This window comes from Pelodiscus sinensis, chromosome 5, assembly GCF_052426305.1.
Source record: "Pelodiscus sinensis isolate ZL-2025 chromosome 5, ASM5242630v1, whole genome shotgun sequence".
NCBI lineage: Eukaryota > Metazoa > Chordata > Testudines > Trionychidae > Pelodiscus > Pelodiscus sinensis.
The window spans coordinates 15,738,103-15,756,666 of record NC_143056.1 but is presented as its reverse complement, the minus strand read 5'-3'; the positions used below and the strand labels follow the sequence as shown (position 1 = coordinate 15,756,666).

Sequence of the window (18,564 nt, the reverse complement as noted above, 5' to 3'; positions counted from 1 at the left end):
CTGCGCGCGTCCCCAGGCTTCCCAAATGCCGCCCCTTCTCAGTCCCCACCCTGGCCTGCCTGCACGGGAGAGTCACATCAGCCCCTTCCCAGACCCCACCCTGGCCTGCCTGCAGGGAGAGCCATCCCAGACCTTTCCCAAACCCCACCTTGAGCTGCCTGAAGTGGGGCTTCACCCTAGTCCCTTCCCAGATCCCTTCAATGTCCTTCCTGCACAGTATGGTCACTCCCCAGCTCCTCGAAGATCTCACCTTATCCTGCCTGTATTGGAGAGTCAGCTCCCCATATTTCTTCCCAAATCCCACACTATTTTATCTGTGATGGATGCTGGTGTTCGCTCCAACACTGGAGGCTCTTGCTTCCTCCCCCGCTGCCCCCCATCCCACTGCTATGCTCATCTACACTTCCAAATCTTACCCCAACCCTTCTGTGCTGGATGCTCTCCTTCCCACAAATCCCACCCCCTCTAGAGGCTCCCCCCCTCCATCCACAAACTCATATACCGGATGATCAGTCTTCCTATCTTCCCATCTTCTCTGCAATATTGGAGGCTTTTTTCATCCTTACACAGGAGGTCCTCCCCCCCCCCAATTCTCCTGCAGGAGGCTCACTCCATTCTATCCTGTTCTGGCCTCTCATCAACCAACTCCCTTACTCTTTCCCCACCCTTAGGCTACATCTATGTTGGCATGATCTTGCCACAAATACTCTTTAACTCAAGAGTTCTCGTGTTAAAGTATTTGCGCAAGAGAGCGTCTACATTGGCATGTGCCTTTGTGCAAGAGATGTGCTTTTGCGCAAGAGCATCTGTGCCAGTATAGACGCTCTCTTGCGCAAGAAATTCATGTTGCACGTCTACACTGGCCTCTTGCGCAAGAACAGTTGTGCAAAAGGGCTTATTCCGGAGCAGGAGCATCATAGTTCTTGCGCAAGAAGCACTGATTTCACACATTAGAACATCAGTGTTCTTGCGCAAAAACTCCCCACCAGTGTAGACAAGCAGCATGGTTTTGCGCAAAAGCGGCCGCTTTGGCGCAAGATCGCGCCAATGTAGACACAGCCTTACACTTGAGGCTCATTCCCACCCTACCCCTCACCTCCTGTACTGGAGGAGCACCATTTTGTCACCTATGCTCGTCATATGTAAGTGGTGGGCAACCTGTGGCCCATCAGGGTTTTATGCGTGGCCCCGGAGACATTTTGTTTACTGTTGCCCATGTGCAGGGTTGCCAGGAACTGCTGAGTTAAGTGCATGCTGTTTGCACACAAGGTTGAATATGAGAGCCATGTGCTCTCTGCAGCCAATCAAAGTGCTGCTATGGTTCAGTTGGCACACCCTATACATTCTAGGTACGCAAGCACTTTGCAAAACTATCATGGGAGACCTTCTTGATTATGACAATCTTGTGGCCCACTTCGATGAAAGAGCCATTTATGGGGGCCCACTCACTAGCCTAGGTTGCCTATCAACATAAGAATTACCATGCTGGAACAGGCTTGTCCATCTACCCTGGTGTGGGCACAGGGAGTTAGCCTGTCCCTGCACTAGGTCTCACCTTGAGTTCAAGGCCTGAAAGCATGAGGTTTATATCTCTTCTACTTTGCTATCCTCATACATGTTCCATCCCTTTTTGAATGTTAAGTTTTGGGCCTCAATAATTTCCTTTGGCAACGAGTTCTACAGTTTAATTAAGAATTGTGTGAAAAACTATTTCCTTTTATTGGTTTTGAATTTCCTACCTTATAATTTAATTCCTCCCTTGTTCTTGTGTTAGGAGACAGGGAAAAGTTCCTGATCTACCTTTCTCTAGTTAAGGTGTTATGTTCTGTTATCACATCCCCTTTTATTCATCTCCAAGAAGGATTCTAAACTTTTTCATCTTTTTTCACCCGATGGTTTTTCCAGGTCCTTGGTCATTCTTGCAGCCCTACTCTAGTTCTGCACTCTTGTGTTTCACTTGGGATGATAACTACTGGACATGATATTCCAGATGAAACTGCACCACTGACTTGTACAAAGTAATATTTTTCACCATCCCATTCATTATTGAACCTAACATTTTGTTTTTAATTGCAACCACACACTGAGCAAAGATGGTAATTGATTTGTCTACCATGACACCCCAAATCCCTTTCTGAATTGATACAAGTTACTTTAGAATCCTGTAAAAAGTATGGGTACTTTTACCCTTTAATCTAGCATGTGACGCTTTCAAACTCATGTCCCTTTAAAAACAGGGGTTTTTTTTACTCCTTACAAAGACCAGCAGGTTACAAGGATATGTTTGAGAGCAGGAATGAGGTAACTAGCCGAGTACCTATGCAGCAGGAGCAGGCGTGCAGCTCCGGCCGAGAGAGGCAGGGCCTGTTATTACCTTTAGGTCTCAGAAGGTTTGGCTCCCTCTTGGTGCTGCTCATGCCTGACCGCTGCATTGTCCCCTCCCCCCAACATGGCCAGCTGCCCAGGAAGCCCCCACCGCTTCCGAATGCTTGGGGGCAAGGGGAACCACCCCCTGATCGCTGTGCGCCAGGGGCCTTGCAGGAAGCGCGCGCGCAAAGCACAGCCCAGCCGCCCCTGTTGGGGGGCTGCAGAGGGGCCCTTCCAGCCGCACGGGGACGCTGCCGCCGCCGCAGCAGCCTCCGCTCCGGGGCAGGGATTCACCCGGCATAGCCGAAATGAGAGACGCGCCAGGGGCCGGTGCATGCGCGAGCCAGGGCCACCTCCGCGGGCCAAGTACGGCGCAGGCTGGAGTCTCCCCCCGGTAAGCCGCGAGCGCTGCCCGCCGTCCCTGCAGCGCCTCCCCGGGGCCCGGCCTCGCTGCTCAGCAGCAACGCCGAGCTGTGGCTGCCTCCCGCCTGGCTCCTCCTTGCAACTCGGGCTGCATCTCCCGGACATGGGCTGCTCCGCAGCGTCCCCGGAGCCACCTCCCGCCCGCTGCTCCTGGCTAGGTCGGGTGCAGCTGCAGCAGCATTCCTGGAGGCGGGCTCCCGCCTGTCTCGTGCATCCCAGGGGCTGCTTGGCGCCGCTGGGGCTGCCCGCATTCCTGCCAGATGCCGCTGAGCTTAACGCTGGGGCTTGGCAATACAATAGCTCGTGCGTGAGTAGGTAATGCGGGGGGCGGGAATATGGTCCACCATGAACAGCTCGTGGGCAGCAGCAACGCCCCTTTATAGAGAAACTAGAGGAATTACTCTTTTGTGTGGTCCGAAATTGCACCGCAACTGACTGTGTGTGATTGTGCCTGCAGCTGCTTGGATGTGCAATGCAGCCACGTGGAAAATGAGGCAGAGAGAGACTAGATCTTGCAGTGCATCATCATCATCATCATGATTCATTTGCATGGGGTGAGAGAGAGAATTCCTAGGCATGGACCAGAGCCTTAGGGTGCTAGGTCAGCAGTTCTCAAACATTTGTACTGGTGACCCCCTTTCATACAGCAAACCTCTAAGTGTGACCCCCTTATAAATTGAAAACACTTGTTTTAATATTGAACCCCATTATTAAGGGTGAAGGCAATGCAGAATTTGGGGTGGAGGTTGACTGTTCACAACCCCCCATGTAATAACTTTGTGACTCCTCTATCAGAAAGAGGCAATAAGTGGGAGGGAGAGGACGAAGTACTTCAAAGCGACAGCACTGCTTGAAGCCTGGGGCCAGACCCCTGGCGCTAAATGCTTTGCAACACCACATGCAGCCAGGGGGCCAGCTGGGGTATCCCCACGCTGCACCTGGCTTTTCAAAGTGGCAGCCCTGTGTGGAGCCCAGGATCAGCAGGGAAGTCCCCTGTTCACCCCAGGTTCCGTGCAGCATTGCCGCTTTGAAACGCCGGGAAGGAGCCAGGTGTCAGACTGCACGTGGTGTTTCAAAGCGGCAGCACCGCGTGGAGCCCGGGATGAATAGAGTATTAAAAGACCAGTTCCAAAATAAAAAGGGGATGTGGAGGGGAGAAAAAAAGTGAACTAGTGTTCACGTTACATGAAGCTGTTAAGAACAATTTGTACCTTCACTAAGCACCCATTGTCTGTTTTTTAAAGTCATTAGGATGTGGAAGGTAGTGTGCTAGCCAGGTGATGTCTTCATTCATACCTTTGTGATGGATCCCAAATGTGTAAATGAAGTTAAGTCCCAAGGCTTCCCTGTGTATTTGGCTTGTGGAATTGGCCTGAAACAACACAGTGACTTTGAAATCCATTAATGAGTGCCCAGGCAGATTAAAATGTTTTCCTTTTTGCGTGTTGCCTTTTCGGCTATCTGATTTGTGTCCATTAATTCTTTCCCTTAGAGACTGTCCAGTTTGGCCAATATACATGGCAGAGGGGCATTGCTGGCATTTGATCATAGCTTACATTAGTGGATGTGCATTAAACGAGCCTCTGATGTGGTTGGGTCCATTGATGAAATCGCTTGTGCCATGACCAGGTAGCTTTGTGCTTGGAAATGACTTCTTCTGACTGGTCGTATCTAAGGCAGGGGACAGTCAACTCTGTTCAGTTCAGAATGAAACACTGAGCAGCTGTTCATGAAGGGATGGGATTGCTTCTGGGTCCTGGGAGTTGATTGGTTCATTTTGGGATAGAATGGCAAGAAACACTGACCTATGGGATTGTAGAATACTGTTTGTCAGACTCTCAGCACACAGGTCTGGGGACCTGGCCTGGAGCTGTGTCCACATTGAAAAATGATAAGTTCAGGCCCAACTCACAGCAGGACTTTGGCTTGGACCCTGCCCCCCAGCCAGCTCTTAGGACCTGGGTAATGAGGGCTTGTTGGCCAGGAGTCAAAACAGATCTGTTTGTGGGCAGGAGAGTTTGTGCTTGAACCTGATCCTGAGCACAGGCTTACAATGTAGTGTAGATATAATCTTAGTGAGAGTTTTGGATCTGCAGGAAATGCAGCATTACACTAGGGATGTAACATCCCATTTAATCAAACAAACACAGGCAGGGAGGAATGGAGTGTCTGCCCCTTACCCCCACCGCAGATGGGGACTGATTTTGCGCAAGATCGCGCCAGTGTAGACACAGCCTCGAAGTTTGAGTTCTGGGGGAATGGCTGATCTGGGGGAATGGTTGGAAGTCAGGTAAGAGCAAAAGCAGAATCCATTTGACATTAAGGTTTGGTAACTTGAGACTGTTTAGTTGAAGTGTGTTCTTTTTAACCTAAAAAACCCAACAAATAACAAACAAACAAAATCTGGAATTGCTACCCAGTACAAAGGAAAGAAGAGATTCATTTTTTCAATTTTTAGTAGATTGTGTTGGGGTATTCCTAATGGTATCTGTAAGTTACTAAACTGTGATGCCCTACAGCCAGGATGATGTTAACATCCTGGATTGTCAGAGAACCGTGTTAGCTTTTGTCTGACCTCCATGTTATGCACATTTATAAATTTCTTTGTAAAATAAACTGGCATTTTGATACTAAAATTACCCTCTCTTCAGCAAGCACTCACATTTTGTCCTCATTTGCTTTTAGAAACACCATGGATACAGCTAGCCACAGTCTAGTCCTCCTGCAGCAGCTAAACATGCAGCGAGAGTTTGGTTTTCTGTGCGACTGTACTGTTGCAATAGGAGATGTTTACTTCAAGGCCCACAGAGCAGTGCTCGCTGCTTTTTCAAACTACTTTAAGATGATATTTATTCACCAGACAAGGTGAGAACATACATCTTTTTCTGCATTTGCGTTATCATCTTACATTTTGTTCTTCAAAAGGAATTACATTCTGAAGGAACATTAGCTAGGGATTACATCAGGCATGTCAAACTCGAAGCCTACTCAGAGCCACGCAAACGAAAACTGATAGCTTTCAGGGCCACCAAAGAAAATGTACTTCTATCAGCAAGTCATAATTATTTATTATTATAGATTATGTTTTAGGTATATTTTATAATTTTTCAGTTCTTGTTTTAATATAATACAGTAATTTGATGTGTAAAATTGTTATTTTCCCGTATAAAATAATTTAATTTAAATATACATTTAAGGTACTTTTTAATTTTTTATATGATACATAACTTTTTTTGCTGAAATAAAAACAGGTAGAGACCGTGGTTAATCAAATAGAAAAGGCTTCTGTGAAAATTTCAGATACTTTGTAAGTTTGAGATTTTGCATAAACATATAATATTCATGCAATTGCAAAAAATTGACATTTGATATAAGATGTAATATACAATTTGTGATTTTATTTGGGAATAAATAAACAAACAAACAAAATATCCCCCTCTTCTCCCCTAGAGCCAGGCCCTTCCCAACATAATGCCTCCCCCATCCCCAGGCCACTGCCGCCACTGCACATTTCTTCCTCAGGCGCTGGGGCCATGTGAGCACAGCGGCCAGCTGTGAGCAGGTGCTAGATGCCTCTGCGTACATACTGGAGCGCCCAGCGCAGAGTGGCCTGGCCGGCTGTGAATACGTGCTGGAGTGCAGAGCGGCCCAGCTGGCCGTGAGCAGTCACTGCGCATGGCACAGCACTGATTGCTCAGGAGCGACCGGGCCGCTCTGTGCACAGCACTGCAGAGTGGCCGGCTGTGATCTGCACTCGACCACGTGCTCCTAGCAGCCAGCGGGCCAATTTATTCTTTTACAGAAATGTAGTGGCGGGCCACAAAAAATTTCAACTGGGCCTGTTTGACGTGCCTGGACTAGATGGCTTGGGATTGGTCACATAAAAAAAATTAAGGGAATGTAACTCTCTAAAACTAGTTCATTTCCATGGTGTCAGAAAGTCATTATTAAGGCTACAATTTTGTCATGGAGGATGCAGAAGTCATGAAATCTGAGACTTCCAAAGACCCCCCTTACTTCAGCTTGCAGGTGGCTGGGAGTGGCAGAATACCCCACCACCTGAGGCAGCAGGGGCCCCCAAGCTCAGAGCCACTATGGATGGAAGAGGTATTTTGCAGTTCTTAGCTGCCGTAAGTGGCCAGGAAGACCCTGGAGCTCCCACCAGCTGCCAGCAGTGGGGAACTCCTCAACTCCTGGCAGGCCCCTGCATCCAGGGCTGGTCCTAACCAATTGTCAGCCCCCCGGGGGGGGGGGGGGGAAGGAGGCTGAAATGCGGTCATGGCCCCTTTAATTGCCAGGTGTCCCGAGCAGGCTTCCGGCAGTGGCCTCTTGAAAATGGTGGCCCTGGGCAGCCGCCCTGTTTACCCAGCCCTAAGACCAGCTCTGCTTGCAGCCCTGAGCCAGAGAGGGAGGAGAACCCTAGAGCTCTGAACTCCCATGGGTGATGGGGCCTATTTTGGTATGAATATTTTTAATAAAAGTCAGGGACAGGTCATGGGCTTCCATGAATTTTTCTTTATTGACTGTGACCTGTCCCTGACTTTTACTAAAAATATCCGTGACAAAATCTTACCTTTAGTCATTATGGTCTTAACTTGCTTCATCAGCCAAAGTTCAGGTCCAACATCTGGCATTGCTCCGCATTTAATTTGGGGTGAACAGAAAAACAAAAAGTTAGAGATATCACAGTGTTCTTAAATGGCAAATGCCTGGAATGGTTTACTGAAGATGTGTGTATGTAGAAATACTTACCTTTTGAGCCAACGCTGAGGTTTTCAAAATAAAATGTGAGTTTAGAGTTTGTGTACCTATAAGGCCTGGGAATTAACATTGTATTTATCCATAGAGCATGCTAGGGATGTAAGCAACTCATCAAGTAGTCGACTACCTGATAAGCCTAGGCTTATCGGATAGTCGAGTCACTACTCAAGTACTCACTTATCCCCCCACCAGCAAGAGGGGGGAGCAGGAGCTGGTGTTGGAGGGGGGGAGGGAGAGAAATCTGCTTAAAAGCCGGTTCCCCCCCAGCACTGTTTCCACGATGTGGGGGAGCAGAGGAGACAGAGATGCAGCAGTCTATGACCCGGAGCAAGCTGGGACCACTCACTACCGGCTTGCGCCAGGTCCTGGATCTACCCCTGCTGTGGCTTTGCATTTTAAATGGAGTAAGAGCTGGGTGGCTCCTAAAACATTTAAAATGCAGAGGTGCAGCAGTCTGGGACTTGGCTTGTGCCGGGTCTGGGAGCTACACCTGCTTCAGCTCTTCAGTTTAAATGCAATAGGTGCCGGGTGCTCACACCTCCCCTTATCAACTAATTGTGTATTTGATACAGATTGTATTGACTACACGATTAGTCAATTACCCACTTCTTAACATCCTTAGAGCATGCCCATCTGACATCTAGACAAGCTTCCCCCCAAATGGCTCTGGGGAGACCAGTGTAGTTCAGTTTCCAAACTCATTCAGTTCACATCTTTATTGTTGTCTTTACTAGCCAGGGTGATGGTTAGTGCCATGTTGTGCTGTAGGCACTTAAAGTGAACAGACTATCAATTCATTTCAGGTGTCATAGAACACAGTGTACCAGTGCCTCCTGGTGACATACAGATGCTGCTTCTCAGTTGGGTACAAAGTGGTTGTGAAGGTGTCAGTTTTTTGTAATTACTAGGGATACCTTCTGAATTCTCCTCCTGCCTCTGACATGGAGGAGTTGTCTGTGATTTTAGTCTCTGTGAGGTCTCTGTTGAAGTCTCTTAGATTAAAATGTTTTAAGTGATTTGTTGGCTGGAAGTAAGATTAGTGCTGAGTGTTCTTTATAATCAATATCATTTGATTATATTGACATTGGGACATGTTGCTGTTTTTTTTATTTCAATTAAATACAGGGCTATTTTAAAAAAACTTATTTAAAAATAGTTTTGAAATGACAACATATTTTAATGCTTAAATTTATAATCTAATGAAGCAAATTAAATAAAAATAATACCAAGCAGTCATATTTTTCTGCCACGTTTTGAAGTCACACCAATGAACCAATGGAAGTCACTGTCATCACCTGGATCCAGAGTTTGCTGAATGTTTAAATTAGCCTTTGAAAGCAGTTCCCTCTTTTGCAGGTGCAGTGAGGGTATTTTCTTCATTTCAGTTTATTCAGTTTGTTCGGTTTCAATGACTAGTTCATTCAAAATTAAGCAGAACAGGAAAGCTGTCTTCATTTTCTAAACTATGAATAAAAATGTGTTGAAGCATGAGATCAATTTGTTATGAAATTTAAGGACAGTGACCAGATATCTGCTCAAGTCACGAACTAGACATTTATTTCCCTTGTTTAATAAATTAGCTAGTTTTTAATATAGGTTTTACTAATTTTAATGCACTTTTTCTTATATCCTGCACATTTAAGGTAGTTTTATTTAATTTCAATTTTAAAATGCTATTTGACACATCAGTTAAGAAAGTAATCATCTAGTTAAGAAATACATCATGCACCATTTTCTAATGTAATAAATGCAATCAAGAATCTGAATAAATGTAAGTTAATTTATGTAATTACTTAAAATAAATGTATATCCATATAGTGTACCCTCTTGGCTATCAAAAAAAGACATTTAGAGTAAAAGCTATATTCAGTTGCAAATTAACATGAGAGGGTTTGCAAGTGTTTTGGAGGATAGGATTATAATTAAAAATGATCTGGACAAACTGGAGAAATGGTCTGAGGTAAATAGAATGAAATTCAATGAGGACAAATGAAAAGTACTCCACTTAGGAACAATCAGTTTCATATATACAAAATGAGAAGCAACTGTCTAGGAAGGAGTATTGCAGAAAGGGATCATGGGGTCATAGTGGATCACAAGCTAAATATGAGTCAACGGTGTGACACTTGCAAGAAAATCAAACTTCATTCTGGGATGCATTAACAGGAATGTTATAAGAAAGACACAAGAAGTAATTTTGCTCTACTCTGCATTGACTAGGCCTCAATGGGAGTAGTGTGTGCAGTTCTGGGCACAACATTTCAGAACGATGTGGAGAAAATTGGAGAAGGTCCAGAGAAGAGCAACAAAAATTATTAAAGGTCTAGAATGACCTATGACAGAAGACTGAAAGAATTGGGTTTGTTTAGTTAAGATGAGATTGAGAGGGGACATGATAGCAGTTTTCTTGTATCTAAAAGGGTATTACAAAGAGGAGGGAGAAAAATTGTTTTCCTTGGCCTCTGGTGATAGAACAAGAAGCAATGGGCTTAAATTGCAGCAAGGGAAGTTTAGGTTGGACATTAGAAAAAACTTCCTATCAGAGTTGTTAAGCACTGAAATAAATTGCCTAGGGAGTTTGTCAAGGCTCCTTCTCCACTCTGGCATGATAAATCAGAGGTGGAGGCCCACAAAAGTACCCCAAAACCTTATCGTTCCAGGCTTTGGTAAAACCTTCCCCCTAAAATCTTAACCTAGATTTTGGGGATTAAAAACTCCGCTGCCACCACCCAAGTGCAGTAATTCCTCATTTAACACGTGCCCGCTTAACACGTTTTCACATTAGCACGATTTTTTTTTTAGGGAATGTTTTTTGAATTACACGACTGTCCCCAGAATAACACGATTTCCCCAGCCGGCCCATTGCCAGCAGCTCCACAGGGCTTCCCCCACCTCCCTGCAAAGTGGAGGAGGGTTTGCCGCGCCGTTCCCCGGTGACCCCCCCCCTCGCTGGACCCATCACAGGGGCATATTCCCAACCCAATCCCCCTCCCCTCTCCTCTCCTCTCCTTCCCTTCCCCAGACCGAACACTCCTCCTCCCTCTCTCCTCCCCCCCCGCTGTAACCCAGCCCCTTTTTCCCCCCAACATTATGTCCCAGTCCCAATAGACACCACTGCTTGAAATGCAACCCCCACCTTTTCCATTATTTTCAATGGGAAAATTGACCCTACATAACACTTTTTCACTTAACACGATCATTTTCTGAAACATATCTATAGCGTTAAATGAGGAATTACTGTATTGATAAGAAAATCAGGGGAGAGAACACGATCATTTTCTGAAACATATCTATAGCGTTAAATGAGGAATTACTGTATTGATAAGAAAATCAGGGGAGAGATCACTTGGGAAATCTTACCCCCTAAAGTACAAAGCAGGACACACAAAAATTAACCAATGCCAGGTTAAGAAAAGAAAAGAGAAAGAACTTTTATCATCAGTACAATATTTCTGTTATAAGCATAATGACTAGATGGAAAAGTAACTAAGTAACGTACTCATGGAGGAGAAACCCACCATGGGGCGAGGAACTTAGTTACGAAAGAGAGCAAAAAGCATTTTTAATGCACAGACATCAGATCCCATTTCCCAAACCATAAAACAATAAAACCTAACAGATTTATCTAAACTTTACCCTACTTACAGAAGAGTGAAGAGTCTATTCTTGGAGGGAGACATTCTGTCTGTCCCCCTCAGCAGATGGAGAGAAACTGCCCAGGACAAAGGAGGGAGAAACTGAACATTCCTTTGTCCTAGTTTTAAATTCCTACCTACCTTCCTATTGGCTGAATCTACCTGACTTAGATAAGGTTAACCCCTTTGTCCCCAGGCTGCTGGCTAACCCCCATGATCACTCCCCCCCCAAATCATAGACAGTGCTGGACAGCTTCTGGCCACACTGGCTGTGATTTTTTTTTCCTGGAGGTCTGAGAGAAAACATAGTAAATACATATATGCACACTTGACTAGACTAATGAATACGTGAAAAGTAAACAAAACCTTCCACATCTGTGGAGTGCCATGACTGACATACAGAGAATGTTCTAAGTAATTGAGTCCAGAAATGCCTCTTCAACCAACCAAACTCTCCATTTCAAAATCAGATTTAGAATAGCGTGGGGTCCTGATCCAAAACTCAATTGACCGGGTTCTGTGCATCCTGCTGAATATATCACTGTCATACACCAGGCCAGGTCTTAACACTGCTGAGGGCATCAGCTCAGATCATGACAGAGGTTGTGGAATCTCCATCACTGGAGATATTTAAGAGCAGATTAGATAAACATCTGTCAGGGATGGTGCTTGGTCCTGCCAAAAGTGCAAGGGGCTGGACTTGAGGACCTCTCCAGGTCCCTTCCACTTCTAGTATTCTTTTTAATGGTCATCAAGCAATGAGGAAAATAGCTAAAAAGTACAAATGCAAAACATTTAAAATTGATGATTTACATCAAGGTTTCCTCCTTGCTCATTTTAAATTGTGATTAAGATTGGTGGTTTAAATCATTTTTCATTTAAATCAGTCCACCCTGTTGAAATTGTTGAATGTAGTATTATTTAAATAAGTCTTAAATAAGGCCTAGATTTTCAGAACTGCACACCATATGTGAACTCATAATTTGCAAACAATTACTGCAGGGGCAGGTAGAGTCTCATTGCATGTGCAAATGACTGAGTGCATGGCTAGCTGGTCACATTGTGCACAATTAATGCAGTTATGCATGCAGTCACTATAATTGCCCATGTAAATTATGGCCATGTCCTTCTTTTTGTGCATGTGTCTGAATCCGGGAAAGGTAGCCAAAGTACATGGCCAGATGAATGCTTAAATAATGGTCAGGACTATCATTTGGTGAAACACATATATTTAATTGTGTTTTGTTTTTAACAGTGAATGCATAAAGATTCAGCCTACAGATATCCAACCAGACATATTCAGCTACTTGTTGCACATTATGTACACTGGAAAAGGTCCAAAGCAGACAGTCAACCCCAGCCGGCTAGAGGAGGGCATTCGATTTCTCCATGCAGACTACCTTTCCCATATTGCAGTTAAAATGAACCAGATATTTTCACCAGAGACGGTGCAGTCTTCAAACTTGTATGGAATTCAGATCTCAACCGCACACAAAGCAACAACAGAAGGTCTTGGTGCAAAAGAAAATCGGATAAATGCCAGCAATAGATCTGCAAACCAGGGTGACCACCCACAGTTACAGCTCTCACTTGCCATTGGACTAGATGATGGCACCCTTGAACAACAGATCACCCATCCTTCGGCCCAAGCAGCTGGGGCTGCCAAGCCAGTGGAGGAACTTCAGAAATCATCTGTGTCCATAAAGCAGGAGAAGTGTGACCCCGAGCCAGTGGTGTCCCAGAGTCATACATCACCCTCTCCAGATGTTTCTAAAACTAATCTCAAAATGCACTTATGTCATTACTGTGGGGAACGTTTTGATTCCCGTGTCAATTTGCGGGAACACCTGCACACTCATGTGTCAGACTCACTTCCCTTTGGTGTGCCAGCCTCCATCTTGGAAAGTAACGACCTTGGTGAAGTGCAGCCTATAACTGAAAAGGGGGAAGCTACTGAAAGTCACCGGCTGGGTACCTTCCTAATGAAAGAGAATGAGCATTCGTCAGAACATCCAAGCCATAGTAACACAGAGCCATTACAGTATGGCCAGTTGTCACTAATCTCCAAAGACGCAGAACCTATGGAGTTAAACTGCAACTTTTCTTTTTCAAGAAAGAGAAAAATCAGTTGCAGCGTCTGTGGCCATAAATTTCTCAGAAAGAGCCAGTTGCTGGAACACATGTACACACACAAAGGGAAACAATACAAATACAACCGATGCCAGAGGTTTGGTAACCCAGTAGCCCACAGGTTTCATCCTTATTGTGACAGTTGGTCTGATTGCACAGTAAAAAGTTCCAGGCTCTCTACAGATCACTTGGATTCATCGTGTGCATTAGAGTCTGATAGTGCTCCAGAAAATGTTGATACCATCCTAGTAGAATAGCTTTGTACATCACCTTTGATGAGCTGAAACCATTAATGCTTAAATTTGTTTGTGCCCTTCCATTTTGCTAAATGTTTCTTTCTACCTACCAGCTCTTTCTGCAGCGAGGTGAGACTGTAACAACTATGTACGCCCTTTTACTTGTATATTTAAACCTTAAAATCTAAGTTGATTGGAGAGATCAAGCTATTTTTGGCAGTGTCTAGATAACTTACATGCATTCTTCATAAATGACAACCTAATTGAACTGTGTGTTACCCTATATGAAGTTGTGGAAGTTAGTGAGTGAGGGGTTTAAGCATCTAGTATACTGAGCAGAATTTTAGGATTGTGTGCCCTTGGAGTATTCTGAAACCAAAGTGAATGGAATATGTTCAGAATATATTGCTTATCTTAATTAGGTATTAGGTTAATATCAATTCCCTAGAAAGAGAGACTACCCCAAAGTGCAGGCAATGGCTAGGTCTAGACTACAAGTTTTTGTCGGAAAAAGCTACACAAAAAGCGCTCCGCATTTTGCATAGCTTTTTCCGATTCTTTTGTCAGACGAGGCTTTTCCAACATTTGGCCTGTCTAGACTGGGCCAAATGTCGGAAAAACCCCTCTTTTGGAAGCCCCCTTCCTCATGGAAGGAGGAATACAGGGGCTTCTGAAAGTGTGTTTGCACTTCCTCAAAAGTGCAAACGTGTTCCCTGAACAAAGTGGGGTTTTTTTGGGATATCAAAAAACCCACAGTGTAGACATAGCCAACATGTGGGGAATGAACAATCTACAGCACATAACATTTCAGGCTGTTCTCTTTTCCAAGTAATCCTGGGAGACAGAGATAGGGACAGTGCCCTGGGGTAGCAAGTGTTTGAAGTTCCATTGACTGAATACATTCTTAGAGTGCAGCAGCTACTTAGAGTTTTGTTGCAAGAGGACTAATGTGAGTTCTTCCCTTTTCCAAGCCCAACAGACCCACCCCTGCTTGGTAAGTTCCCTCACAAATGTGGAACCAAATCCTATTGAAGCCCTGCAAAGGGTCCCATTAATGAACCTTCCTTTGTAAGAAGAAATGAGATCCAGGTAACAAGTCCCATCATCCATCTATACAGATAATTGTCTTGCTACAAGTTATTTCTGCATATGAACAGTGTTCAATAATAGGCTCCTAAATTCTATGGGGATATGCACATTAAAACTGCTTAGGATAAGGAATGTTGTATTTTCTTGGGCTCTGCCATATCTTTAATACTGTTTAAATAGAATTTGTATGCCTTTGTTACCATTTCCTGAATATCTCAAAAATATATTCTTCCAAGTCAATTACAAATGTGCAGTCCTATTCAGTCTGGCCTCAGGTTAATATTTTGTTCTTCTGTAGTATAATTTCATCTGATAATCACAAACCACTTCCTGCAATGCAGGGTATGATGAGTGCCAAAGAAGCATACCATTAGTGGGATGGTGGGGTGGATAATTGAGTCCAAGAATGGAGTAATTCTGATATAAAGCACAATATTTTAAAGTGTACTGAATAGATGCTGGGATCTGTTACTCTACTGCTAAAAAATATTAGGCACTTTGCCAGAAATGTGCGTTAAGACCAGCAATGAAACCCTCCTACCTGTTGCCATACGATTACATCACTAGAATCCTTAGTAGTGGGGAGCAAAACCTACTGCCAAAATGCCTACTCCAAATCTCTCTTGAAGGCAATAGACTTCACTGGGAGTGTCTCAGGCCCAGAACAAGATCTGAAATCAAAACATTTTTCAATTACCAAAGCATCATATGCTAATTATTTTTAGGTCTCAACTCATCTTGATTTGATTTCTTTACATTATACTCAGTAGAGAAGCCAAGATCTGTATGGACAGGGACTTGACTTTTCTTAGATCTCCCGACTCTGCACGCTAGAGATGAAGCTCTTTCCTAAGAGGACACAGGGATGCTAACACTGTTCTTTCTTGTTGGTTAAGCCCCCTTTGCTTGGAAAAAATTGACCCTGAATGGGCAGCCCAGCCAATTTCTGTTTTGTCCACCCCCCCGCGCGGAGTGTAACTTCAGCTTAGGAAAAAGGGTCTGGTTTTAACTGGTTACAAGTTGACACTCCCTAGTCCAGCAACACCCCGGTCTGGCATTGTTGGGGTGACCCCGTGGGACCAGGAGCATTACCAGACTAGGACAGGAGGCGCATGGGAGTTCCCAGCAGCCCTGCTGCAGCCTGGGAGTGTCCCTGATGGTAACAGGACCGCCAGGCAGAGCGCAAGCTGCTGGGAAGAGTCCGTGGCAGTAGCGGGGCCACCGGGCAGAGCATGGAGCCCTCCCAGGCAGCAGCAGAGCTGTGGGGAAAAAAAGCAGAGCTCTGGGTGACAACAGATCTGCAGGAGGGTAGAGGAGCCCTCTGCCCCCATTGGGAGAGCAGAGCCCCGGGCAGCAGTGGGCAGCCAGGAGGAAATGCAGAGACCCAGGTGTATTGATCCCCTCTGGTCTGGCAAATTCGCCGGTCCCAGACCAGGGAGGTTCAACCTGCAGTTAAGTGCTAAAATCCCACGGTAGACAAGGCAAATTGTAGCCCTAACATGTTAGCTGATCACGTTAAACCCTAGACTCCTGACTAGGGTTTATCTCAACTAGTTAGCGTGTTGTAAACGAGGGATGTTGAAAGTCATTTAATAAGGTAACCGGATAACCACTAAAAATCGGTTATACAAACTGGGGGCTCTGCAGTGTAAAGTTTTAATAAGCTTCAGGCTGCAGAGCCTGCAGCAAAGCAGCATGAGGGGATGCTGGCTCCACTCCTGAGGAGTTGCTGCTGCGAAGCTGCCCCCGCCCCCGCCCCCCCCCCCCCAGGAGTGGGGCAAAGCTTAACTGGTTAATCCGATAAACTCTAACATCCCTATTTTAACCAATAGCCCATAAAAACAAAACTGTAGGACACACAGATGCTAAATGCTTTCCTTATGCAGTGTGGTCTTCAGTTGTGCTAAGTGTAATTTTTAAAAACTTTGCCCAGATACTTAAATGGGAACATTGAAACTGAGCAGAAGTCATATGTGCATGAGTTATCTGTGATGTATTTATATAGTATAGTAGTAGTGGATTTATTGTACTGAATGTGAAAAGAAATTTACTTTATGAAATTAGTAAATAACTGTTTTGTACTCGTGAGTATCTTAAAACTAGTGAGCATTAACACTTAATATTATTCTCTGAAGGGTTGTTAGAATGGTCTCCAGTTAACCTTCATGGTACAGTCATTTGTGGCTTGAAAATATTTAACTTCTTTATACACATTTATACTTTACAAAAGTGTTTCCCTTGAATATTTCTATAGAAAATCTTTTAGGTACCACTGTGAGCCATCCAGTGTGTAAAAATTATTTTTTTACAAATGTAAATTTAAAATTTGGATTTGACAGCCTCTCAATATGTAAACTTATAATTATTAAAATGGTTTAAATTAAATCAAATTGTTAAGCAGTACATGTTTGCATAGAAAGTCAAACCACTGATGTGGTGAAAGTCACTGGCTAAACATCTGTGTTCAGAGTTTGCTGAAATGCTAAAGCAGCTTTTGATTGCAGTAACCCCTGTTGCAGGTAGAGAGAGAGTATTTTCTTCACGTCTGTTTATTCAGCTAATAATAATGCATCGGTTCCCATATTTCTTACCTTACTCCCACCCTTACCCCTGTCCCCACCACTGGAATGGGGTGACAACTTTGGGAGGAGGGGGAATCACAGATGGATCAGGGGACCAAGGCTGAGGCCAAAGTTGAGGGCGGGGGTGAATCCTTGGCCAGTAGCTGTGGCCCTGTGTGTAGGGCAGCTGCTGTGACACAAAGCAGTGCCTGAGGTGGGCTGGCTACCAGAGTCCCAGGTGTGGGGCTAGCAGCTGGATCCATAAGCATGAGACTGACATCTGTGGGCAGTGGTGCAGTGGCATCTCTCCTTGTCCTCCATGGGAGCTGGGCCAGGCTCCAGCCATGTTTCCCACTTCTACTCCCCATACATTCCTCCATGCCTTCTGCCCCCCCGGGGGAGGGGGGGAGAGACACACATCCCACAAATTGGAGAACTCTGCAACCGTGACTGAACTGAATTAGCCAAATAAACTGAAATGAAGAAAATACTGTCTGCACCTGTAAAAGAGACTACAGCTGGTAAAAGCTGGTTTAGCACTTCAGCAAACTCTGGAGGCAGCAAAGCACCAAACTGAATGTAAAGTCTATATTTAGTTGCTAATCAACATGTTATGGTTACCAAGCAATGAGAATCAGTCTTTTTTTCAGCAAAAAGACTGAAAAGTACAAAACAATATTTTACTTCTGAAAGCTATAGTGATTAAAAGAAGTGATTAAAATTGCATCGATCAAAATCAGTCCACCCTGAATGAATGAAGCTGAAAAAGAAATAGGAGTGTTGTCATATCTAAACAGCATTAACTGGAACGACTTCTCAAAACATCATTAATTATAAAATTTGCAGAATAATTGCAAATCTTGTGAAAAGTTACATTTCCAAATACTGACAGTAGTCACGACAGCCACTCGTGGCTATGCATTAGTATATTTATTAGTGTATTATAAAATATTCATAGGAATGTATGTTTGAATTTAGTCTTAAAACGTATCCTCTACAGTTGGACTGAAAGCAATGCATTTCATGTATTTTATCAATTAAAAATAAAATCACTTGATATAATAAGAGCAATTGGATGCCATTCATTATTAATAAATATCTAAAGTTATTTGATCAGCACAAAAACAGATCTAGTTAGTGAGCTGAAAAATGGTCTGTAATATGAACTGAAGGACTCTCTGCATGTTGGGTCCTCAAAGTATTTGAATGCTTCAATATCTTTGATATAGGTGAGAGGATTATTCTAAGAGGGGTGGTTGAGATTCTGTGGACTGCACTGTGCAGGGGGTCAGACTAGATGATCATAATGATCCCTTCTGACCTTAAAGTCTATGAATCTATGAAACTGAGAACACTGACAAC

At 44.3% G+C, this 18,564-nt stretch overlaps 1 protein-coding gene across 3 annotated transcripts; it reads left to right on the top strand.

The window, feature by feature from the left end:
- Window positions 1-167: 167 nt before the first annotated feature.
- ZBTB25 (zinc finger and BTB domain containing 25) lies at window positions 168-18,261 on the top strand. Of its 3 annotated transcripts, none has more exons than XM_006134080.5 (3): window positions 168-2,761; window positions 5,476-5,655; window positions 12,442-18,261. In XM_006134080.5, the coding sequence occupies exons 1-3, from the start codon at window positions 2,676-2,678 to the stop codon at window positions 13,571-13,573; spliced, it is 1,398 nt and encodes a 465-aa protein (XP_006134142.2). In that variant the 5' UTR covers window positions 168-2,675; the 3' UTR covers window positions 13,574-18,261. The 3 variants fall into 3 exon arrangements, with proteins under 3 accessions (XP_006134142.2, XP_006134146.2, XP_089634458.1); XM_089778332.1 differs by lacking the exon at window positions 168-2,761 and adding an exon at window positions 2,775-4,419; XM_006134084.5 differs by lacking the exon at window positions 5,476-5,655.
- Window positions 18,262-18,564: the final 303 nt, after the last annotated feature.

Excerpts from the sequence above, each read along its gene's own strand:
- ZBTB25 (XM_006134080.5), top strand. The coding sequence starts at position 2,676 with ATGAGAGACGCGCCAGGGGCCGGTGCATGCGCGAGCCAGGGCCACCTC. Across the intron at positions 2,762-5,475 it reads CAGGCTGGAGTCTCCCCCCG|AAACACCATGGATACAGCTA; the intron begins GTAAGCCGCGAG and ends ATTTGCTTTTAG. Across the intron at positions 5,656-12,441 it reads ATATTTATTCACCAGACAAG|TGAATGCATAAAGATTCAGC; the intron begins GTGAGAACATAC and ends TGTTTTTAACAG.